The 25,809-nt window shown below is 38.6% G+C and overlaps 1 protein-coding gene across 1 annotated transcript in view; it reads left to right on the plus strand.

Annotated features, from left to right (window-relative positions):
* Positions 1 to 614: 614 nt before the first annotated feature.
* EEA1 (early endosome antigen 1) overlaps positions 615 to 25,809 on the plus strand; it is a gene marked incomplete at both ends in the record, with an annotated part of 151,706 nt that continues 126,511 nt past the window's right edge. Inside the window, 2 exons of the mRNA XM_080706144.1 lie at positions 615 to 638; positions 19,291 to 19,383. Coding sequence (XP_080562270.1) covers positions 615 to 638; positions 19,291 to 19,383 — 117 coding nt within the window. The remainder of the gene's footprint in view (positions 639 to 19,290; positions 19,384 to 25,809) is intronic.

Genomic DNA, 25,809 nt, shown 5'->3' on the forward strand with positions numbered 1-25,809 from the left:
GGCGCGCGAAGGAATTTTACAAACCAGCCCAAAGCGCCGTCGAAGGCATCTCCCACCGCAGTCAGAAACACTCCCAGGCCGGACTCCAGGGGTCTCCACCCACCAGCGCGCCGTCCGCCCGCCGAGCGAGGACGCGGTCCGTGCGCGGGCGCGGCCCTCTTACGGAGACGGGCGTGAGCTCCGTGGCCCCGGCGTCCTCGGGCCCGCCGGAAGGAGCCAGCGTCCTGCCGCCTGTCCGTCACGCAGCCGCCCACGCTCCCGCCGCTCCCGATTGGCCGCAGGGCCGGCCCGGCCCTTTCAAGCCCCGCCCCCTCGCGAATGGCCAGGCGGGGGCGGGGCGTCGGCGGCTCCGCCTCTCGGCGGCTGCGGGCGGGCCCGCCCAGCTGTCAGTTACGGGGGCGGCCCGGCTGGCGGGCGCTGCTCCCTGGTCGCTGCCTCGCTCGCGCTCGCTCCCTCTCGCCGCCTGTGGGGAAGTCGGGGCCACCGGAGCGGCCGCCGCCACCGCCTCGCCCCGACCTCCTCCCGGGCCCCTCCCGGCCCGCGCGCCCCCGGGTAGCGAGCCGCCCGCGTCGGGTTCGGAGAGTCGCCGCGGCGGCGCGGGTCGCGGTTCAAACATGTTAAGGAGGATTTTGCAGCGGGTAAGGGAGCGAAGCCGTCTTTCCGGCAGCACGTGAGCGGGCGCCGAGGCGGCGGCGCGGCCCCGGGCTCTCTAGGCCCCGCGGCCCGCGGGGAAGGCGCCGGGGCCTGGTCGCTCGGCCGCGGGGGGCGCGTGGGGCGCAGGCCGGGCCCGCCATGGCCGGCCGCGGGCGCGCCGGGCTGTCACTGCGAGCGGAGGGTGTGGTGCCCGCGCGGGGCCGGGATGGCCGGGAAAATGGAGAGCGAGCGCCTGCGCGAGGGCCCGGCGGGAGCCCGCCCCCGGGGACCAGCGCCCTCGACCCCGACCCCGGCCCCGCCCCGGCCCCGCGCGAGGAACCCGAGACCCGGCCCAGCGTGGGCCCGGCAGTGGACTGACACTCGCTGGCAAAGTCAGCTGAGAAGGAAGATATTACTCACTGTTGGAAACTTTTTTTTTTTTTTTTTTTTTAACTAAAAATGCGTCTCCCTCTCCGGGTCCCAGCACCTTATTCTTTTAGCTATCCAAGAGTAAATTCACAGTAAGCTTTATGGAATGGTGTGCTACCCTTTATAGGAAGTCTGGAAATCCTTGAAGATAAAAGATAAGCGCGTTGGAGAGCTGTAGGGATCGTGTTTAGGAATCATTTCCTGGAATAACATTTAGATTGTCTTTTCCTGTAAGAATTACTGTACTCAAGTTTATCTTGTGGGTAGCTTTTTCTTTTTTTTTTTTTACCTCCTCCCCCCTTCTTGAGACTGGTAGGGTGTAAGAGAATGTAAACATTTGAAAATTAGGTGTCAGACACAGTAGTAGTTTGTTTGACCTAGGAGTGATAACTAGGGAGCAGGATAACTAGTTCAAAGTACAAATAATCATACAAAAAAAATCCAACTTAGTGAATTTGTAATATAGTCAAGGAATGGGTCAAAGAGTTGAGTCATTTCATATATAGGAAGGGAGTGTTCTTGCTTGTGCATAGTTTTCTTGAAACGTTGAAGTCATGTAAAACTTTGTTATAGTTCCGCGGAGAAATAGTTAACTTAAGTGTCTGAACCCCTGTATTGACACTTGGTTATTTTTTGCAGTAGCTTTTGTCAGTTTTTCGAAATCTTGATAAGCACTGGTTTGGCAGTAGCAAGGGCATGCCCTTTACTCTCACCATCGTTTCCTTTGTTCAACGGGAAAGACATCTGTGCATGATTTACTTGCGGTGCTTAAAAGATTTTTCCTTTTATCAGACCTGGAGGAACTGATTACCTCATGCCTCAGATTGTGTTTCTATCATGGTTTTACAAGTGAAAATTATCTTTCCCGTGGTTTGCTTTAAAGTTTATAAATAAAACAGTGTTTTCTGATTTGAGAGTAGCTTCTGGTAGTTATAGATTAATTTTCAAGAAATATGGGATGCATTCCAATACTCTTGGTTTAATGTTAAGTATTGAGATTATGTAAAGATCATTTTTATTGTTGGTGTGCACATATCAACTCTTAGGGAAGTTTCAAATGAAACTACGAAATTGTTTTTTTTTTCCTTCTTTTTCTTTTTTTCTTTTTTTCTTTTCTTTTCTTCTTTTTTTTTTGGTAGTACTGGGAGTGGAACCCAGAGGCTTTCTACCTCCGGGTATAGTCCCAGACCTATTTTATATTTTATCTGCAAACAGGATCTCACTAAGTTGTCGAGAGCCTCACTAAGTAGCTGAAGCTGGCTTCGAAACCCTGTGATCCTCCTGTCTCAGCCTCCCAAGCACGGGGATTACAAGCGTGTGCCACCACCCTGGCTAAAAAAATTTTTTTTAATAGTTATTGCTGAGATTGCTATCACATCATCCTATTTGAATAAGTCAACTGATAACTGAGTTTATTAACCTTGGCATTATTGACATTTGTCTCCAGATAGTTCTTTGTTGTAGACTTTGCTGCCCTGTCTGTGCATTGTAGGATAATTAGTAATATCAGTAGCTTGAACCCATTTACTCAAATCCTTTCCTCCCCATTGTGATAACTCAAAATATCTACAGACTTTACCAAATGTCCCCTAAGGACAAAATTGCCCCTGATTGAGAACCACTGTGTTAGATGTGTGCAGGCTTTAGGAAAATTTGAAGTGTTCCTTACAGTTAACTTTCTTTTATTCAGTGTATTTATATAAGGTTTTAGTCAATGACACACATTTTGTCAATGGCCTGGGGAACAGTTTAATTAATCAGGTATCGGTTTGCTCCATAGAATTAACATTTGGGAGGTGTGCTTTTTCTTTTCTTTGTACTAGAGTTTGAACCTCCTCCAGCTGTTTTTATTTTTTATTTGGAAACAGGGTCTCAACTAGGTTGCTGAGTCTTGATACAGTTGCTGAGGCTGTCCTTGAACCTCTGATCCTCCTGTCTCAGCCCCCCAGTACTGGGATAACAGGCAGGCACCACCATGCCCTGCAGAGAGGTACTTAAAAGTAATTAGAGGACTGTGTAACAGAAGAATGAGGAGTGACCCTTTACTAAAAGAAAGGTGCTACTCTGAATGTTGAAAAGGTCTGGGGGGGCACTATGGGAAGGTGTTGGGGCAATAATGAAAAGCCCTCAGGAGTAGGGCATATTTACAGTTTAAGAGGGAAGAGCAGGGCAGGCAGAGGGAACAGAAAATGAAAAGACATGGAGTCTAAAGGAGCAAGTAAAACTGGGTGGAGGTGAACAATTATGTTTAGAAATTGAGATTTTATGACAGATGAGTGGGAGATGAGCCTACCCTGATTGGGAGGGACCAAATTATGAGGGGACCTAGAGTCCCTTTGAAAAGGTTCAGCTGTTAGCTTGTAGATTGGCCACTGTTAATTCAGTAGGGGCATTTTGACACATATATTTAAAGTAATCTTGTTATTTGTATTACTAGTTTAGGACCTAAAATACAGATTTTTATTAACTCTGCCATTGGTATTTACTAACAAGTATAACTCAGATCTTTAAATTATAACATGGCAGCTATTTTATTTTATCCCACCAGATCATTTTATTTTAATTCCTATGATCATTCCTCATCATAGGAATTAAGATAGAAGATTAAAACTATCATTGCTGATTGAAACGTTTGTTTGAAATTGTTTCCATGCTTTGAGATTACATTGCATTTCTTTAACATTCTGTTTTAAATGACCTTTTCATTTTAACTGTTAAAATTTTTTTTTGCATTAGTGTCCTTTAGATAGTATTTTTGAAAGAAGGGGAAAGCACATTTGTAGTTAGTTACAACTCAGTCTTTGAATGTTATAAACAACTTCCCAGAGTACTTTATAGAAGTTTGGTTTCTGCTCTGTTACGGTTAAATAGAACACAACCACACAAACAGAAAAACCATGGGTCCTTATCCTGAGCTAAGTACAGATACACATTAGCCTGAACTCTTGCTGAAGATTTAAAGAAGTTTATTAAAAAGATAGAAATACAGGAGATAGTTACAGCCCTATGCCATCTAGAGAATGGCACAGGGGGGGCAATTCGAGTGAATTTACCAAAACCCCCCTGCACACTGAGTGTTCTTATCCTGACCAAGTCTGTGGTAGGTCCTTTGATATGTAAATATGCTGCCCCATCTCTATCCAGTTTTCTGCTGTCTCCATCCCAGCAGGATCTGCCCCTTGGAGGCAGGGAGGGGGGCAGCCCAAGGCACAGACCTCCACACCTTTTGTTTCACTCCCCAGATATGTCCTTTTGTTACACTCCCCAGCTATGTTAAGTGGCTTCTCCAGGATCTGGGATTTCCTCCCATCCTTGAGGCAGTTTTTCTCTCTTTAGAAATGTAAAGAGGCCCTTCTTCCTGATACTCCTGGCTTTCTTTAGTACAAATGATATATTTTCAAAATTGGAAATCTTTCCCAATACTGGTACATTAATACATTTTGAAACCTCTTCCCAATACTAGCACATGCTCCTTTCCCCCATTCATCCTACCACCTCACCCTTCCTCCTCTTTTAATTTACTAAAAGGAAAGTATCATTCTGAGGTTTGAAAAGATCTGGGAAAAAACAGCAGCAGCAGCAGCAGCAGCAGCAGAGGTAAGATAGCCCCACTGAATGTACTGAATATTTTGCCTAATAGTCCTATGAAGAAAAACTTGAAAAAAAATTTTTGTTGTTTTTGTACTGGGGACTGAATCCAGGGTCATGCTCTGAGCTCCACCCCCAGGCATTTTATTCTTGTCTTTTAAAAATTTGGAATTTACATTGTTGAAGTTCTCCTTATTAAGTTGCTGAGGCTGGCCTTGAACCTGTGATCCTTCTATCTCAGCCTCCCATGTAGTGGGATTACAGGCATATATTTACCAGGCCTTGTTTGAAGAAAAACTTCAATTTAAAGTTATTGGTAGACAAAAAGATCATGAGCATTTAGTACTTTAGGCCGTTTGAAAACTTTGCTGTCATTTCTTCCTTAAGGAACTCGCTATGATTTAACAGTAGTGTGTTTGGTTTTCTTTACTGGAAAATATTCTAAAGAAAGTACGAATTTAATTGTTCCAGAGTTGTTGAAAGCCTTCTTTTATGGTCTTTAGTGTTATGGATTGGGAGAATATGGTTTGTGGAAATCGTTTCCCGGGAACCCCTGTGGGGGTCCCGGACACACTTTCCCCCAACCCATAACAAAATCCAAAACTACCCCAAACAGAAGAAAAAACGTGATTCTTGTCCTAAGCTAAGAATAAATATGCATAGCTTGGACAGTTGCTGAAGATTTAAAGAAGTTTATTAGAAAGATAGAAATACAGAAAATGGAAATACAGCCCCATGCCAAAATGGCATGAGGGGGTGATTCGAAATGAATACACCAAAGGGCTTACACGTGAAACGGACTTTTTATACCCATGACCTCCATCTTGTTTGTGTGACTCTGAAGTAGTGAATGTCCCTGTAAGGTACCTCCCCTTAACCCTGTAAGGTACCTCCCCTAGCAAGGTGTGGTGAGGTGTCTCCTTTCTTGAAGGGCAAGGTCAAACCCTGCCCCATCCTCCCTAGATCATCCAGTAGATCTGTCTTTAGAAAGAGGAAGCCCTTGCATTCCTCTATTGACTTAATTACTTTGCTGCCTGTTTTAGGCAGAAACCAAGTCCTTTCTTTACCCATGTCTGCCGCCATTTTGACACAACTATTTTGAAATATACCAATTATTTTCTTTTGAAATATAGTAATAATCAGAGCTTTCCCAAATCTTCCTAGGCCATTCCAATACTGGTACATTTAGGTCTGTCTCTCTGATTTTTAAAGATGAAGAAGTAGAAATTGAGTGAGATTAGGTGATTTATCTAAGGCAATATAGTTAGTAGATATCAAAGATTAGATATTAGACTCAATTTTTCACAAGTTCCAATCCATTTCTCTTTTCCTGGCACCTGTTAAACCGGGCATGGTGACACATGCTTGTAATCCCCGCCTTGGGAGGCAGAGACAGAAGGATCGAGCTGGTTTGCTCGGAGCCAGCCTTTTTGGCTTAACAGACCCTGTTTCCCAATAAAAATATACAAAAAATAGGTCTGGGAGTGTAGCCCGGAGGTAGAAGGGCTTCCAGGAACCCCAGTAACACACACACACACACACACACACACACACACGTTATTGTTAGTACTATACTAGTTACTATAGAAGGTAGAGGATAAATGAGTCCCAATTCTGTTTCAATGAACTTTTATGTTAAGTCTAAAGTAAATGATAGAGACCATGAAAGATGTAGTAATACCAGGAGGAAAGATCAGAATGAACTTGTAGAGTGGGGAGTCACCTCGGAGAAAGTTGGCTCGAGATGGGGATTTGAAGAGTGTGCGATATTGAGAAAGGATAAGTTTAATTGCAGGAAGGAGTTATGGTATAAACAAAGGTTCAGAAATGGGAATGAGTTTATTTCCCCTACTCTCCTGCCTTTCTTAGCATAATGCCATTTAACAAATATTTATAACACTTGCTATGTGCTAGATACTAGGGATACAACCAGAAGAGACACAGTCACTATCTTTAAGTTGCTTAAAACCAAGTAACTTTTAGAGATAGAAGTATATTTAAAGCAGAAAGAAATCAAGAGAAAAATTTGCAATGTAATGTGAAATTTACCATTGTAGAGTTGCTTGACTATTTAGCTCAGCTGTATCCAAAGCAAACATGACTCACATATGTAAGATAAGATTACTAGTTGTCATGTTTTAAAAAGTAAAAAGAGGGAAGTAAAATAAAAATTTAAGATATTATTTCATTATGCTCAACATATTTAAAATATTTCTATATGCAATCAGTATGAAATTACTGAGATATTTTATTTTTTTTGTACTATAAAGAATGTTCCACATCTTTTTTATTAAGTCTTTGAAATGTATATATTTTACACTAATGGATAATCTTATTTTGAACTAACCACATTGTAGTTGTTTAGCAGTCTCTTAGCTAGGGGCTCTGTATTGGATATTAAATTTCTGATTGCATGTATATTATAATTTTAAAATTCTTATTAGAACTAATTTCAGTCTTTCAGAAAGTTGCAGGAATAAAATAATGCAAAGAACACATATTCTTCATACAAATTATTGTTAACATTTTACCCTATATGCATTATCATTTGCCCAAGTTCTTTTTTTTTTTTTTTTTTTTGTGGGTCTGGGGATGGAACCCAGGGGCATTCGACCTCCGAGCTATACCCCCTGTCCTATTATTTATTCTTTATTTTGAAAGAGGGTCTCACTAAATTGCAGAGGGCCTCACTAAGTAGCGGAGGCTGTCTGCGAACCGCGATCCTTGGGTCTCAGCCTCTGGAATGCTGGTATTACTAGTGTGCTCCACCATGCCCCACCCAATTTCTTATCTCCCCTTTCCTCCCTTCCTCTCTTTACCTTTTCTGTCCCTTTGTCCTGCCCTCCTCCATTCTGTATTAATTAATTAATTTATTTATTTACGGGTCTGGGGATGGAACCCAGGGGCATTCAACCTCGGAGCTACAGCCCCTGCCCTATTTTTTATTCTTTATTTTGAAACCCGGTCTCACTGAGTTGCAGAAGGCCTCACTAAATAGCTGAGGCTGTCTGTGATACTCCCGTCTCAGCCTCCTAAATGCTGGGATTACAAGCCTGTGCCACCACGCCCAGCTTCTGTTTTTAGAACTATTCAATGAAGAATAGAAATACATTTTTATATAAATTGTAGTATAGTTGTTAATAAATTTTCATTGAATTAATTCACAATTTACTTTTATAGTTTATTTGGCAATGTTCTTTGTAGTATTTCCCCCCTCTAGTAAGGAACCAATATGATTCCTGGCATATATCAGATATCTGTGTTAGATGTTATATTTAATAGACATATCTAGTCATCATGTTTCTTTTACCTCTTTTAATCTAGAATATTTCCTCAGCATTTATTTGTATTTTGTGATATTTTTGAAGAATACATTTCCCTCAGTCTGTTGTGTAACAGACTGAATAATTTCTTTATTCCTTTATGTTTTACGGTACTGGGGATGGAATCCTGGGGTATGCTACCTCTGAGCTACACCTCCAGTCCCATTTTTTATTCTTTATTTTGAAACAGGGTCTCACTGAGTTGCAAAGGGCCTCACTAAGTAGCTGAGGTTGCCCACGAACCACTATCCTTCTGTCTAAGCCTTCCAAATGCTGGGATTACAAGTGTGTGCCATCATGCCCAGCCATATACAACTCTTAGAAGAGTATCTGGCATATAGTAAGCTCCATATCAATATTAGCTATTCCTTGTGTTGGTGCTTTGTTGTTATTATAGTTATATATTAAAAATTTCTTTAAGGAACACTTTATTTTAAATCACTCTGTGCTATGGTTTAGATATGATTTGTCTCCATCAAAATTCATTTTGAATTTTATTTTCAATGTGGAGATATTGGGGGCTGGGGTGTCTGGGAGGTTGACTAGGTCATAGTGGCATTATTCTCATAAATTGATTTAATGTTTTCTCAAGAGGCCAGATTAATTCTTTTTAAACAGGATTTGGTCTCCCAAGAATGCACTGTTATAAAATGAGCCTGACATTTCCCATGGGTCTGTTTTGCCATGTGATCTTTCTTCCATATGTATCTTCGTCCCTTTTGCTTTCCTGCCATTCTCAGAACAGCAAGGGTCCATCATCAGATGCCAACTATGTTGTTCTTGGATTTCTCAAACCATGAACCAAAATCCTGCTCCTCACCTTAACATAAATTATCCATCCTCAGATGTTCTATTATAACAACAATAGAAAACAGACTGATATTGTTTTACCTTCTTTTTTTTAAAAAAACTTTTTTTTTTTTGGTAGATGAGGACTCAGAACTTAGTTATAATCATTCACTTAACATACTGTTGAATATTTTATTCTTTGCTTACTACTGTGCTGGGCTTAGAGGGAGACAAAAACTTGAGTTTTAATGGAGAAAACATAATAAAGCAGCTTATCACACTGCTTTATTATTTAAGTTATATAGCATTGTATTAGATACACATAGGAAGAGTTTGGGACCATAAAAGAAAAAGTAACTAATTCTGTGGTGGAGATGGGTTGGAGTGAGGGAGGGATGTGGAGATTGGAAGATTTTTCAGAACTAAAAGTGACTCACGCAAGGAGGGGCAAGGGAGAGAAGGTCAGTTGAGAGAGAACCAGGCAAATGCAGCATGATAAGAGTTTAGCATAGAATATGGGGACTGTGAGTATTTCTGCTTGTGGATGTTAGTTAATCAAGGATTTTGGAAAGGTAATGTGAAGAGTTTTGAATCATAGACTGTAAGGAGCCATAGAAAAATGTTAAACGATCAAATTTATAATAAAACCTTACAAAAGTATTTTCCCCATCAATCTTTATAAAAAATAAATCAGATGAGTCACTTACTCTTCTACCTAAAATCTGTTAGTAACTAAGTGCCCATAGGAGATGTTCAGACTTACTTTGGAATACAAAGCCCATCCTGTAACTAACTGTGGCATTTCTCACAACATATCCTGTACTTTCAATTGTTCATTGCTCAGTTAAGTAACACTGAGTTATTTGCTTGCTTTTTTCTCCTTTCAAAGCACCAAATACTAATTAAGAGAATGAGCTTTTAAAATTAGACCATTACTTAAGCAACAAGTTTTTCTGATTATGAGGGTAAAATCGTATGTAAAATTTTGAGCTTCTGCAACAGAGTTGCTTTAGCTATAATTTGAGGATAGTATCTACTTCCGTGGTATGAAAGATTAAATGAAATAATGTTCATAAAGCACTTAATAAATCATCCAGCATTTAACACTGTGTAATAGTTATGCTCTATATCTTTTGAAAATTTGTCAGGCTGAATTTATAATTTGTTAAACTATCTTCTTCCATCCTAGATTATGAACTCCCTTAGGGTGGGGATTTTGTTCTTTTTCTTAGTATATCTGGGGTCTAACATAATGCTGATTCTTGGTGGTTCAAACATATATATTACTAGTTGGTGATTGTGTAGAGAAAACAACTTCATTAAGGGAAAGACTAGCTAGAAATTTATTATAGTTCCTAAAATCATTCTATATCAGAATAATTTTTAATTCTTTAAAAAACAAGTCAGACGTGGTGGCACACACCTGTAATCCCAGCATTTGGGAGGCTGACACACGAGGATGGGATAGCAAGTTCGTAGGCAGTCTCAGTTACTTAGTGAGGCCCTTTGCAACTCAGTGAGACCCTGTTTCAAAATAAAGAATAAAAAATATAGGGATGGAGATGTAGCTCAGAGGTATAATGCCCCTGGGTTTCATCCCCAGTACTGCAAAAAAAAAAAAAAAAAAAAAAAAAGAGTGGTGCAAGAGAAAGAACCTAGAGCTTCATGCATGCAAATACTTTACTACGGAGCTATACTTCTAGTCCCTAAAAAAAGAGAGGGGAAAAAAAGATTGAGTCTCTCCATGGAATTGTAACTTCCAGACCTCTGGTTGTCTAGGTGACAATGAAAACTTGAATTCAGACAATGGATTTAGGGTAGAGAATAGAGTAGTTTTCAAGAAAATTAAGAGATAGAATTGATAGTATTTCTTGACTTGGTAGTAGTTTGGAGAGTTGAGAGGATGATTGAATGGACTAAGGTTAAGGATAGAGAAGGAGGAAGAACAGGTTTGGGGAGGAAGATAAATGTGAGTTAGAGGTCTAGACACAGCAGCAGATATGCTCTGTGAGTAGGTAGAAATACAGGTCCAGCTTTCAGGAGACAAGTGGAGGCAAGTATTAGATATGTGTGACTATTGAAGAGAAGTCAAATAAGGACTGAGAAATACCCAGTAAATGGGATAATTAGATCATACCTAGTTCAGTTTCTTCTTCTTCTTCTCCTTCTTCCTCCTCCTACTCCTCCTCCTCCTCCTCCTCCTCCTCCTCCTCCTCCTCCTCCTCCTCCTCCTTCTCTTCTTTTTTTTCATTGAACCCAGGAGTATTATACCTCTGAGCTACATCCCCAGCCCTATTTTTTTATTATTTGTTTTGAAACAGGGTCTTGGCTGTGGACCTGCAATCCTCCTGTCTCAGCCTCCCAAGTACTGGGATTATAAGCATGCACTCCATGCCTGGCTCCTAGCTCAGTTTTGAAAGTCTAAGGAAGAAATGAAGGATTGGGAAGTAAGGAAATAGTAACAGGGAACACAGGAAATGGAAAGTAATGAAGCATTAAATGCATAAATGTCATCTGTCATCCTTGGACAATAACATTTTTAAAAAAATATTACAAACTGCCTCAAATCAGTAAGAATATAGGAGGATTTATTGTAGGGTTTCTAAGTGATCCAAGAATGAGAATTGGTGTAGAGTTAGTTGGGACCTAGAATGGTGTCAGGGACAGAGGCAGCTTTTCTCTTTCTTACACACTGGGGTACCAGTGACTTCTTGCCTTTGATTTTCTGTGTCCTTTCTTCTCATTGTTGCTTACTCAGTATGCTCAGAACTCCAAGTGGCTACCTGACACATGATTCCACATGACTTTTGCCTTAGTTTTCCATAGCCAGTTGGCCCAGTTTTTCATTCTCCAAATCCCAAGAGAGGAATCTAAAATATCCTTCTCATCTTTTCTTATCACATTGTCACAGGTCTCTGGCTGGCCAATAGAATTGCTTCCCCTGGGTTAGGTGTCAATCGTAGGTCTAGTATCTGAGGTTGGGGGTAGGGTGGGGTTTCATGATACTTAAAATTAACCCCGTTCTCAGAGTTGTAGCACCATGAAGTAATTCTATATTAGATTTTTGTTACTGTAACAATTACCTTAGATAAAACAAAAAGAGAAAAAGTTTATTTTGGCTTCTGATTTCAGAAGTTTCATTCCATGCTTGGTTGATCCTCTTACTTTCAGGCATCTGGAGAGGCAGAACATAATGGTGAGGAGTGCATGGCAGAGGAAGCTGTTCACCTCCTGGTGGCTAGGCAGTAAAGAGAGAGGAGGGGCCAGGGTCCTGGTATCTCCTTAAAGGGCAATCTCAGTATGACTTGAAGATTTCTAACTAGGTCTCACCTCCTAGAAGTTACACCACCTCCCAATGATGTTTTAACATGGGCCTTTGAAGAGATACATATGCAATAGCAGCACTTATACAGATCATTCTTCTAGATATAAACTACCCCAGCTCCAAAGCAGTGATGATGGCTCTGCTTAGGTTCATTTGGTTCAAGGAGTAAAGGATCTGGCAGATTAGCTCAAATAATAGGATAGTGATGGTTACAAGGTTATATACACTCAGCAGTAATTTCATAGAAATCCAAAAGCAAAACTGTACTGTGGGCTGGATCTGTGAGACTTTTTACTAGAAGGCTTTGCAGGATCCAAGGCAGTGCTATTCAGGTCCTCTCTATATAGGCTTATAGATGTCCTAGGGTTCAGCTATTAAAGGACTCAGTGATTCTTCATGTGTTTATGCCCTTGCATCTGTATATTTTTGTTTTTGTTGCCAACTAATTTATTATCTGTTTTTTTTTTCTTAATTTCATACCTATTGGATGCTCAGAATCTATGGTCTTTTGAAACTTTGGCTGAGTTGTAACTTGATTTGCTCAATTACTTTATGTACTCAAAAAATTTATCTCTTGGCTGCAGAGTTATGTTTAGTGTTCTGTAGCTAATTGGTTATTCTCTTTATAGTTTGCAGTTTAAAGGCCTAAGCATGGGACATAGTTATAATTATTTATTCTTACTTTGTAACAGATTTATTTTTTATTATTTTATTTTTTGCCAGTATACCATTTTATTAGCTGTCAGCTAGCTTGTGTACAACCACTGTTAATTCCAGGTGATCATGTCTGGCATGTCTGGTCAGTCAGCAATGGACATGGGGTCATGTAACCTGGGGCTGTGTTCTTAAGATAGACCATCATAGACAAACTTTCTTTGGCATGCATCATGGCCTTTAATGTCCTATGATTGATTGAGATAGTAATATAATAACATGAATAATTTAGTTGTATAGATATCTGTTTAAGCATTGTATAGTCATATCAGTTGATACAGCTTAATAAATATCACATGCTTTTCATCTCAGTTTTTAATGTCAGGCTATGTTTAAATTTTACATAAGATATAAGTATGCTAATATGATACTTGGGCATTACTAGCTAAATCATATTTGGCCTTTTTTTTTTTGCGGATTTGGGGATGGAACCCAGGGGCATTAAGCCTCCAAGCTACACCCCCTGCCCTATTTTTTATTCTTTATTTTGCAACAGGTCTCACTAAGCTGCAGAGGGCCTCACTAAGTAGCTGAGGCTGTCTGCGAACTGTGATCCTCCTGTCTCAGCCTCCGGAATTCTGGGATTACAAGTGTGCAAAAGCACGCCTGGCTTTTTTTTAGACATGGTCTTGCTAAATTGCCCAGCTTGGCCTTTAATTTGCATCCTCCTGCTTCAGCCTTCTTACTAGCTGGAATTATAGGCATGTGCCTCATACCTGGCTTGGAAAATGTCTTTGTACTATGCTATGCCAAAATACATTTTTATGTGGGATAGATTAAGTTATGTTGAGTTAGATCTCTGATGAGGAAGTATATTTTATAAGATTTTTGTTTTTCTTTGATATAACTTTATATCTGCACATGCCTAAGTACTTTAAGCAATAATTTAGGTTTTTTTTTTTTTTTTTTTTTTCTTTGGTACCCGGGATGGAACCCAGGGGCATTGTACATATGAGCTACACCCGCAGCCCTATTTTTTAGTCTTTTTATTTTTTTGAAACAGAGTCTCACTGATTTGCTAAGGGACTCACTAAAGAAGCTGAGGCTTTTGGAGAACCAGGATCTTCCGGTCTCAGATTATAGGCATGCACCACCATGTCTGGCCTAATGATTTAGTTTTAAATGCAAAACTCTCTTAAAATAATAAGATATATTTCTGATTATGAAAATAAATCATGTACATCAGAGAAATTTGAAAAGTTTAGGTAATTAAAATAGATAAATAACATGGCTATGGCATGGTGGATGTTTAACATTAAAAGCACAAATTAGGTGAAATTCCAGCTGTGCTTATATTTGTGATCTTAGCTAACTAAGTTAACTCTTTTGACCTTGTGTTTTTCCCCTTGGTTGAATGGGAACAATCCTTTGTCTTTACTCAAAGGAAAGGATTATTGTGAGGATTAAATGATATAAAACAAAGAGCTTAGAGTTGTGACTGTCATATAAAGTTTATTGCTGTTATTGTTGCTAATATGTCATCTAGTATACTACCAATTTGCATTTCAATAGTATAAAATTCAAGTTTATTATGTGTATGATTTTTGAATATGCTAATGATTTAGGGCTAGTTGATACCCTGAATTTTATGATATAATTCATGCTTCAGGGTTATTTTGCTTTTATTAAAATTTAATTTTAAGGAACCAGAGCAAGTAGATAAACCACTGATTTTGGAATCATAAGACCTGAATTCAGTACTATCTCTACTGCTAGTGTGATCTTAGGGAATTGGTCTTTGTTTTCCTTCTCTGTTTAATTAAGGCACACCTAGGTGATCTCTAAAGTACTTTTCAAGATAAAAGTTTTATTTGAAAACCAAGGAAGAACCCAGTTTTCTGAATGTGCAGATTATTTATAAACCTAACATAGCCTTTCAAGTATATGATAAATCCTTATACTTTTTATTCTAATTCTCTAGCATCTTTGCTGAGAAAAAGAAGAGTCTTTGGGAAACAAGAATTCAATGATAAAATTTGTAACTCATGTAAGGTGATTGTCATAGCATCTGTCATATAGTAGCTAGTAGTAGATATTAAGGCTTCTTCACTACTAAGATCTTTTTCCCTAGACTTAACCTTTTTTGGTGTCTCACATATAAGTAAGGCACATTATTGAAGTGTGACAAGTACATCCCATTCAGGATGGAGGTTTATTCCCCTAGCTGCCTGGAGTCGTGGCTGCATCATTTGCAGAAGGACACTCAAATTATATTTTCCTTCTGGATGCAGCCTTTGCCTCATTACTAGTTGATGTGGAGGAAGCCAAGACCATCTCATGTGTTGACTAGGGATTTATATGAGGGAGCATCCTGGATTCAGAATTCTTAGTGGTATTAGCTCAGGTTACTATTACAATTTTGTTACTGTTTGGTACCTTTTAGTTTCTCCCTCAGCCCAATCCTACTTCTTTTCCTATGCCCACACAGATGCTGTCCTTGGGATTATTCCTAAGAAAACTTCTGCATGCAGATTTCAGACCTTTTTTTTTTTTTTTTTTTTTTTTTTTTACAGATCTGGCGATGGAACCCAGGGGCATTTGACCTCCGAGCTACACCCCCTGCCCTATTTTTTATTCTTTATTTTGAAACCGGGTCTCACTGAGTTGCAGAGGCCTCACTAAGTAGCTGAGGCTGTCCGCGAACTGCGATCCTCCAGGTCTCTGCCTCCCAAATGCTGGGATTACGAGCGGGTGCTCCTGGCATCAGATTTCAGTCTTGAGTCTGTTTCCTTGGGAACCTGAATTATGACAGCCATCTCCAATTTGTATGGTCTTTCTCTGGGATTTTTACATTATAGAAAATGATTCATTTTGATCTTAATTTTATGTTGGAATTTTTGGGCTATGAATCAAATATAGGGCCTCGTGCATGCTAGGCAAGTGTCGACCACTGAGCAATACACCCCAGCCTATGTTCTTCTTTAAAACCAGTATTCTATGTATCTTTTATAAAATGTGTCCTCAAATGGTGATCCTCCTGTCTCAGCCTCCCAAATGCTGGGATTACAAACATGCGCCACCATGCCCGGCTAGAAATATTTTCTTGTGTGCTGGGACTTGAGAAATTTTGGAGAGGAGGAGTAGAGTTAGATGCAAACGGTGGGTAGCCTCCTAGAGGTCACTTTGAGAGATAAATTAAATGGGATTGCATTCAACTTCTCATTAATAATTTAACAATATAGGTGGCTATATGTGTTCATTAAAATTGTAGATGCCTCTAGGTTAGATGGAATTTCTCACAGCTCAAGAAATAGGAACTGTATTCAATTAAAAGCTGATGTAAATGTTTAGGGTTAAATGTAGTATATTTGTACTTATACTTAATATTGAATGTGGTTTTATGATATATTGAGAATTATCTATGGAGTTATATGGAGAGTTTTATAAGTTTTCTAGGTCAAGGTTGTAATACAAATTCCTGAATAAGCCTTCTACAGGATTTGATATTGATTAGGATATATTTAGTTTTAAGAAGGCAGAGAAATAAGACAAAAAGTGTAATTAGTAAAAGTATTATGAAACAAGTTTAAGTGTGTTAGGGTTATAATGGGGATTAGAATGAAGAACATTGCTTTTTAAGGTTGAAGACTTAAAACAAGAAAAAAAGACTTGCCAGGAGTGGTGGCATACGTTTGTAACCTAGCATTTGAGAGGCTGAGACAGGAGGATTGTGGTTTGAGGACAGCCTCAGCTACTACTTAGTGAGGCCCTTTGCAACTCAGTGAGACCCTGTTTCAAAATAAAGAATAGGAAATAGGGCTGAGGATATAGCTTGGAGGTAGAATGCCGTTGGGTTTTATACCCAGCACCGCAAAAAAAAAAAAAAAAAAAAAGAAATTTTGTGTGAGGTTTGAGGACAAGAGCTAGTAGATAGGATGAAGAGTATAGGAAGTATAAAATGAAAAAGTAGCTTCTTCAGTAATTGTTGCTAATATTTCTTGTATATTTAAAAAAATTTTTATTATTATCATTATCCATAACATTATACAAACATGGCCATGATCTCCATATGAGTTTGCATTTTTACCTCTCAAATGTTTGCAGATTGTTTAATATTTTCATTCAGGACTAATTTCATTTTTAATATACATTATGTTTTCTTGAATTGATTATCAAAAGTTATTTAATTTGTCCCCTATTGAAAGACATTTAATGCTCTTCCAGTTTTGTTACTATCAGCAATGATACAAATAATATTATTTTTAATATTCTTATAAATTTTTTATGGGGTAATTTTCTAACAGCGACTCAGCATGTAAAATTTTGCATTTGGTTATACTCTCACTAGTAGTATTTGAGAGTGCTGTTTTTCTAACACCATTTGATCAGTGATTATTGTCAAAGAATAAAAACATCTTGATTTTACTCTAATACCTTTAAAACCAGATTGACAGAGTCAGGTATGGTGGCACATGCTTGTAATCCCAGTACTTAGAAGGCTGAGATGGAAGGATCACAGATTTGTGGCCAACCTCAGCTACTTAGTGAGGCCCTCTGCAACTTTGTGAGATCTTTTTTAAAAAAATTTTAGAGCTGGGGGTATAGCTCAGAGGTAGAATGCCGTGGGTTGAATCCTTTGTAACACACACACACACACACACACACACACACACACACACACACCTAAAACCATATTGACAATTGACATTTAACCTTCTAGTTTGGTGTTTAATTTGATAAGTTAAACAAAGAAAACAAAATGATGACAGTCCTGGAGTAGTTCACTATACCTTTCTTAAATTATGTGTTAGTTAAAGTCATGTGGTAACATTTATTTGCCCCTATTAGGAATTGTGGATAAAGCCTCACTCTGTATAGGGCTTCCATCCTTAAAAAAAGTTCTTGTTTTTTCTTGTGGAGAAGATATGATATAGTATCTATTGCTTTACAATAATGTACCCCTTACTTTGTCTTAATAACCTTTGTATTTGTTCTAGATTCTGTAGATCAACAGTTTGGGATGGGCTTAGCTAAGTAGTTCTTTTGTCTCCTGGAGTTAATTACACAGCTGCAGTCATCTGGCAGCTCAACTAGAATGGATAGGCAAGCATTTGACTACTGAGCCACCTCTTTTACTTGGAGAAAGCACCTTTCAAGTCAGCTTGTATTTTATTTACTGTCATTTGCTGTTCCAAGTAACCTCAACCCCCCCTCCCCCATGCCATTTGCATGGGGCTGTAACTATCTTCTGTATTTCAATCTTTTTAATAAACTTCTTTAAATCTTCAGCAAGTGTCCGAGCTATGTATACATACATAAAGAAATCAAACAACAATTGCTGGTGAATATGTGGGCAAAGAGGAACTCTTTTACACTGTTGGTAGGAGTGCAAAGTAGTTCAGCCACTATGGAGATCAGTATGGAGATTCCTTAGAAAACTGGGAATAGATCCACCATTTGATCCAGCTATACAACACCTGGGTATCTTTCCAAAGGGGTTGAAATCAGAGAACTACGTTAACATACGCATACCCATGTTCATAGCAGCACAGTTTGTAATAGCCAAAATATGGAACCAACCTAGATCTCCATCAACAGATGAGTGGATTGCAAAATTATGTGAAATACACACAATGGAATTCTATTCAGCTATAAAAAATATAATAGCATTTGCAAGAAGATGGAAGGAACTAGAGAACATTATGTTAAGTGAGATTAGTCAAGCACAAAAAGAGAAGGGACATATGTTTTCTCTAATATGTTCAAGCTAGGGAGCAGTGGTAATACCAGAGGGATTCCAGATGATGGAGGGGAATCTCAGTCATTTACTTGCTTTAAATCTGCTTTCTCGGCCGGGCGTGGTGGCACAGGCTTGTAATACCTGGGCTTGGGAGGCGGAGACAGGAGGATCACACAGGTTTGAAGCCAGCCCCGCTGGCTTAAGAGACCCTGTTTCAAAAAAAAAAAAAAAAAAAAAAAATATATATATATATATATATATATATATATGTATGTATGTATGTATGTCTGGGAGTGTAGCCTGGAGGTAGAAGGGCTTCCAGGAACCCCAGTACCACCAAAAAAGAAAAAGAAAAAAAATCTGCTTTCTCCTCTCTAGAGATAACATATGCCTTACCTTTCTCAGAGGTGTTGTAATGATTATGATGTTTTGTGAAAGTGGATTGAAGATTATAAATCATTATACTAAAAAGTAAACAATAATTTAAAAAGACTAAAAATGAGAGGATGCATATATAGATCTTGACACATACAGTATTAGGCTCAGTTTCCATAAAGGATACTGTTAGTACTGTGCTTTTTTATTTTTGAAATGGTCTTGCTAGGTTGCTAAGTCACGCTAAGTTACTTGAAGCTGACTTCAAACCTGCAATCTTCCTGTGTTAGCTTCTCAAGTACTGGGATTACGGGTGTGCACCACCACACCTTGCAGACATCTACTTTTCTTATATGAGAAGGCTATATTATTACATGGCTTAGGAATGTACTGTTAATTTCTGCTTTGATTTTTTTCTCTCCGTTTTGTTTCAGACTCCTGGGAGAGTTGGCTCTCAAGGTTCTGATTTAGATTCATCAGCAAGTCCTATAAACACAGTGGATGTCAATAATGAAAGCTCTTCAGAGGTATGAAAATAATAGCTTGGCAATAAAATTCACTATTATTTAAGAAAAAAATCAGCAAATATTTGTAGTAATGATTGGTGACTTCTCTTGTAGGAAAGTTCTCATAAGTGTTACAAATTAGAATGTGACTTGAATCATACTTGTAGATATATACCTTTATATGTGAGATTGAGAAAGTGTATTAATACTAAACAAGTTTGTTTTTTATGCTAATATTACTTCAAGTCAATGAAGATATTAATCTGTTTATAAAGAATTACTGGTTATTTCATATCTTTAGCTGGGCGTGGTGGCGCACGTTTGTAATCCCCGCGCTTGGGAGGCAGAGACAGGAGGATCGCGCAGGTTCGAAGCCAGCCGCGCTGGTTTAAGAGACCCTGTTTCCAAAAATATAAAATAGGTCTGGAAGTGTAGCCTGGAGGTAGAAGGGCTTCCAGGAACCCCAGTACCACCAAAAAAAATAAAATAAAATTCATATCTTTACATTAGTGTATGTACTATTATTAATTACTAGACTAATGAAAAGATAGGTTATCTATAAAGTCATACGTTATTTTCTGTCTTCACATGACTTTTTAAGAATATTTGTCTTTAATAGCTTATTAAGAAACTACTGAGAAACAAATACATCTAAAAAGCTCAATTAAAAATTAGCCATTATAAGTTGGGTATGGTGGTACATGCTTGTAATTCCAGCATTTGGGAGGTAGAGAGAGGAGGATCCTGGTTCAAAGACAGCCTCAGCTACTTAGTGAGGCCCTCTGCAACTCAGTGAGACCTTGCTTCAAAATAAAGAATAAAAAATAGGGCTGGGGGTGTAGCTTGGAGGATGGATGTCTCAGGGTTTCATCCCCAGTACTGCAAAAAAAAAAAAATAGCCATTGTAGTACATTATTATTTTTGTTTTTAACAAACAAGTAATATTTATTCATTATAGTAAAAGGAGATACAGAAAGAGAAGAATATAAAAGTCATCCATAATACTACCACCAAGAGATCAACGCACTCAGTCTCACAGTTTTTGCCAGTTGCCCCTTCTGGGCCCAGGTAGACCTCCCATCCACACTCCCCTTCTCTTTCTCCTACCTCTTGTTTTATAAGTCTATATCACATATTTCTGGATATGTCTTTCTATCTAGTCATCTCTGAGATTATAGGTGTGCACCCCCACACCTGGCTTTCATATTCATGTTTAAAATAAGACTTTACAGATTATAAATTCTACATAGAGGCTAAGGATGGTGGTGCCTGCCTATAATCCCAGGTACTCAAGGAAGAATCAGAGGACACATTAAAAATTATTAGAATCAAATGAGAATAGATTTACAACATATCAGAATCTATATCTGTTATTTAACATTCTTTTTGCTTGTATGTGTGTGGGTGGGGTTCTGGGGATGGAACCAAGAGGTACTGTACTTGTGAACTATACCACCAGTTACTTTTCTTTTTTTAATCAGGGTTTTTTAATCAGTAAATTGCTGAGGGCCTCAATAAGTTGTTGCGCCTGCCCTCTAACCTGAAATTCTTTTGTTTCATCTTTCTAAAATTGGGATAACAGTTATATGCCATCATGCCAGGCTTCCTTTTGCTTTAAGAGTCTTGTTCTTGCTGGGCATGGTGGTACACGCTTGTGATCCCAGCATTCCGGGGCAGGGACTAGAGGATTGCGGTTTGCAGACAGTCGCAGCTACCTAGGGAGGCACTTCGCTAGGGTCAGTGAGACCTTGTTTCAAAAATAAAAGGACTAAAAAATGTAGCTCGAAGGTAGAATGCCCTTGGATTCCATCCCCAGTACCACACACACACAAAAAAGTCTTGTTCTTCATATCTATAGTTCTGTTCATATCAAATTTTTATTTTCATTAGTTTATTCATTGCTCTTATTTTCAGGCTTTCCTTTTACTTATTTAAACATTATAAAATGTTTTCTGTCTGATAGTGCTTATAGTGTTATGATGGGATTTGAATCTTTGTAGGTTTGACTCTATTGCTAGTTCTTTGTACTGGTTATCACTCACTCATAATGCTTTGTTTTCTGTTGTATTATGTGATTTTTTAAAACTGTAAATCTCTGTCCCTTTGAAATTTTCTTGTGGTAGCTTTTTGTGGCCTATGTCAATATGTTTCCTGAGAAGATTTACATTTGTTTTACCAGTGCTCTAGAGGTGCTGCCAATCTGAGACCATCTTAAATTCTGTACTTGAAATTCCTGAGATTACATAATAGGTTACTTTTACCCATTTGAGGGTTGTTGATGGTTACGGAGTTTCAGGGGACATTGTTTTTCTCTTATCTAATATTAAGGTACAGACTTGCTGAGATCTCAGTCAGTTCTCTTTATCTCGGTTTCTCTCAATCTCAGTTCTTTTTTTTTTTTGGCCTTTTCTTTTATACTGAAATTGTGTTTTTACTTTGGGCAGGCAGGAAGTTTTAACATTGTGCCTTTAGCAGCCATTTAAATGAAATGTGAGATATAATGGCTTCTAGGACTTTACCAAAATTCAGAGTGAAGCCTTTGGAGCTTATTTATTTGACATATACTAATTGTAATACGTAGTGTATATCACAGTATAATAAGTGATAATTTGTCATTTAGTTATCATCAGGAAGTTTTCAGACTGTTTAGTAGACTACAGTGCCAGAAACAAATGTCTTTGTTTATACTTTTTATCCCTTTCCAATCTGGCTTCCATTTTCAGTAGGAGTTTCCACTGAACCTGCTCACTAATGTCCTCCATTCTGTTAAATCCTATATCCATTTCTTTGTCCTTATCTTACTTGACTTCTCAGTTGTCAAGTATATGCATTTGTGATTTCCCTTTTCTGACTTCCTACCTTTATGTTCTTTTAAAGCCATTTTTGCTGATACCACCAGAAACAGATTTCCAAATGTTACTTTCTGGACTCTTCTTTCCCGATGATTTTGTTAGAGAGAATTGGTTTTTTTGGGGGATTTCTTTTTGTTTTGCTAAAACCTATTGGTGTTTCCAGATTGCTGGCTTTTTCAACATTCATTCTGAGATATATGAGGCAAAAAAGTAGCCCAGAGAACTCATTCCTGTGTTACTCTTTTGGTCCTGAGATTCCTGATTAGTTTGCTTTCTTCTTTTCACTTTTCATAATCTTATTTTTTTATATATATAGTGTCCAGGGGTTTTAGATATACTTAGCAGAAGTAATATAGAAAAGTATATCTGTTTCATTTTGTCTGAAATAGGCAATGTGCCATTTAAAAATTGCTTATCTATTTTGTAAGTGGATTGTCAGAGTTCTTTATCTTATGCCCTATATCAAAGGCATACCTTCTTTGTTAGTGTTTTTACTGCCTCCTATTCACTGTGTGGTAAGGGAGAGATTCCCATCCAAAGGTTATAAGGATGTCTTCACATATAACACCTGACATAGCTTAGAGGAGATCAACAACAACTTGTTAGTCACATATCTTCACACTTTGGGAGGAAGGCACTGCATGCCAGGTAGTGCTACATGAGGATTATACTTGGGAACAAAATGAACAGCCTGGGGCTGTGCATTGCATTGTAGCAAGCAGAGGGTATAGTAACCTGGTTCCTAAAAACAATCCGATATGGATTGGATTGTTTGAATAATTCTCTGGCCTGGCAGGGAATTAAAACCCAATATGTAGGGATAAGTAGGCATTGTGTCTGGTCCCTGTGATGAGGACAATTGTTTGACTAGGGAATCTTATCTGTTAAAGCCCAGTGGGGAGGAAAAATTGTGGTTAGGCCATTTGAGGCCTTTCTTCCCATCTCACCAGATGTCAAGGCAGCACACAATATTGGACCTTAATATTAGGTACTGTTGTGGAGAGCAGATGTATTGCTTTGTTCCTGAATTTAGGGGAATTGCATTTAAGGCTTTTTCCTTTGAAAATGATAGTAGCCATAGGTTTTTCTCAATCAGCTCAAGCATATGTTCTATTCCTGGTTTTGTGAGAACATCTTTCTCTCTCCTTCTCCCCCTCCCCCACTTTTTTTTCGGGTCTGGGGATGGAACCCAGAGGCATTTGACCTCCGAGCTACAGCCCCTGCCCAATTTTTTATTCTTTATTTTGAAACAGGATCTCACTGAGTTGCAGAGGGCCTCACCAACTAGCTGAGGCTGTCCGCGAACCGCGATCCTCAGGTCTCAGCCTCCCAAATGCTGGGATTACAAGCATGTGCCACCATGCCCGGCTCCTTCTCCCCCTTTTGATTCCCTTGCCTTTTCTCTTTCTTCCCCCTTTCTTTCCTTGCCCTTTCATACTTTGAATGTGTTATGAATACTGCCAAATGCTTTTTCTGTTATGGTGGGAACTGTTACAGGGACCTGTTGGGCTCCGAAACTGTAACAGTGAGATGTAGCCGCGGGCTCTTGTTCTTGTTCTTAGCTATGTGTAGAAAACACTAGCCAGAACTCTGTAAGCTTAAGTGATTTTATTATTACAAAGATGGAAAGATAGAAACAAATATTAAAGCCCTATACCCCAAAGGGGGTGGGTGTAGGTGAGTGACTTGAAAATAAGTCACTGAAGCTGTTGGATACAGGACAGTTTTATAGATACATGGTCCTTTATCTTGCTCTACCAATTAATCTTCTGACCCAAGTGTAAATCTGCCTACTAACTCGTGCAGGCCCTTTTTATGATTATGGGGATTATGATTATGGGGATTTCTAGCTAGGCCCCCAAAAACTTCTTGCCTTATTGTAGTTATAAACCTAGGTTTCTTTGTTAGGACTAGAATGATTAACAAAGTCAGGGATTAAGTGGTATTTGCTCCCCTTTGACAGAGATCTGTACCCTCCTCCCACACTCTGCCCCCTCCCCCCAGTGCACTGTTGGAAAATTCTTAGCTTTTCTGCTAGATGTCATTTATTATGTAAACCTGTTTTTAGAATATGAAGGCCCATGGTCCCAACTCTTCTATCTACTTGCCAACTACCTTTAGTGAGGGGGCTCTGCATTATAACAGCTGCCTGGGTGCCTGGCAGTAACCAGGCCCTGACTGTTTTTTTTTTTTTTTTTACATTTTGAAACCAATTTTTGATACATTACTACCAAGTTCATTTTTCAAATTTAGTTTCCAGTACATTAATACCAAAGTCATTTTCCAATACCTGCACATTAATACCAAATGTATTAATGTATTTTCAAATACATTTTGAAGCTATTTCCCAATACTGGTACATTTCCTAGGACTGTTGAAAGGATGATTTTTCATTTTTGTTTTCTTAAAGGTAGTGAATTATACTTTTTTTTTTGGCTATACTTGGGATTGAAACCAGTAGTGTTATACCACTGAGTTATATCCTGAGCCCCCCCTTTTTTTTTCTTATTTTTTGAGACAGAGCCTTGCTAAGTTGTCAGGTGACCTTGAACTTGCAATCTTCCTGTTTCAGCCTCCCAAGTAGCTGAGGTTAGATTTTTTTTTATATTGATGTACCCTTTTATTCCCTGGATAAGCTCTACTTTGCCGTAATATGTTACTATTTTAATATATTGCTAAATTTCATTTGCTGATTTTTTTGAGTATTCATTTGTTCTTGAATTTGTTGAGGGATGTTGATCTGTAATTTTCATATTCTGAAATATTTTTGTCAGTTTATTGAATTGGGATTATACTGTCCTTATAAACAAGGAAGCACTCCTTCCTCTATTTTCTGAAAGAGGATGTAAGATAGGTATTAATCATACCTTAAATGTCAGATGTAATTCGCCAGTGAAACTACTTCATTTTTGAAATAATTTGGTGGAAAATGTTTTATTATAGACAGAATTTCACTAGTAGATATTATGATATTTAGAGTTCCTATTTCTTTTTGAGTCAGTTTTAACACATTGTGTTTTTAAGGAATTTGTCATTATGTAAATCTAAGGAATTGAGTTTATTTGCATAAATGTTTATTATTGCATAATACTGGCAGGCCTGCCTGCTTGCCTGCTTGTCTGCCTTCCTGCCCCCGACCCTTTCTTTTCTGTTTTACTTGGAGTTTATTCATTTATTAGTCTTTCAGAGAATTACTTTTTTCTTTGCTAATTTTCTCTATTCTTTGTTGTTCTCTTTTATTGATTTTTGCTCATTAATTTCTTTTATCTACTTACTTTAGATTTAGTTAGCTGATCTTTTCCCAGATTCTTTTTTTTTTTTTTAAATTTTATTTTATTGGTGCACTGTAATCATACATCATAGTGGGATACAAACTTTTGTAGACATACATGTACACATCGCCCAGTCAGCCCCCACCCGATCCCCACACCATTCTCTCCCCATCCCTCCCTCCCATGCTTGGCTTAGTGGTTGACATCTAGTATTATAGCAATTTATCCAAAATTAAAAATGATAATCTCACATAACAGTTTCATTTGTCTGATACCAAGCTTTTGATGTCTTAAAGATAACATTTCAATATTTCTTTTTGCTT

This window comes from Muscardinus avellanarius, assembly GCF_963383645.1.
Source record: "Muscardinus avellanarius genome assembly, chromosome: 11".
Taxonomy (NCBI): domain Eukaryota; kingdom Metazoa; phylum Chordata; class Mammalia; order Rodentia; family Gliridae; genus Muscardinus; species Muscardinus avellanarius.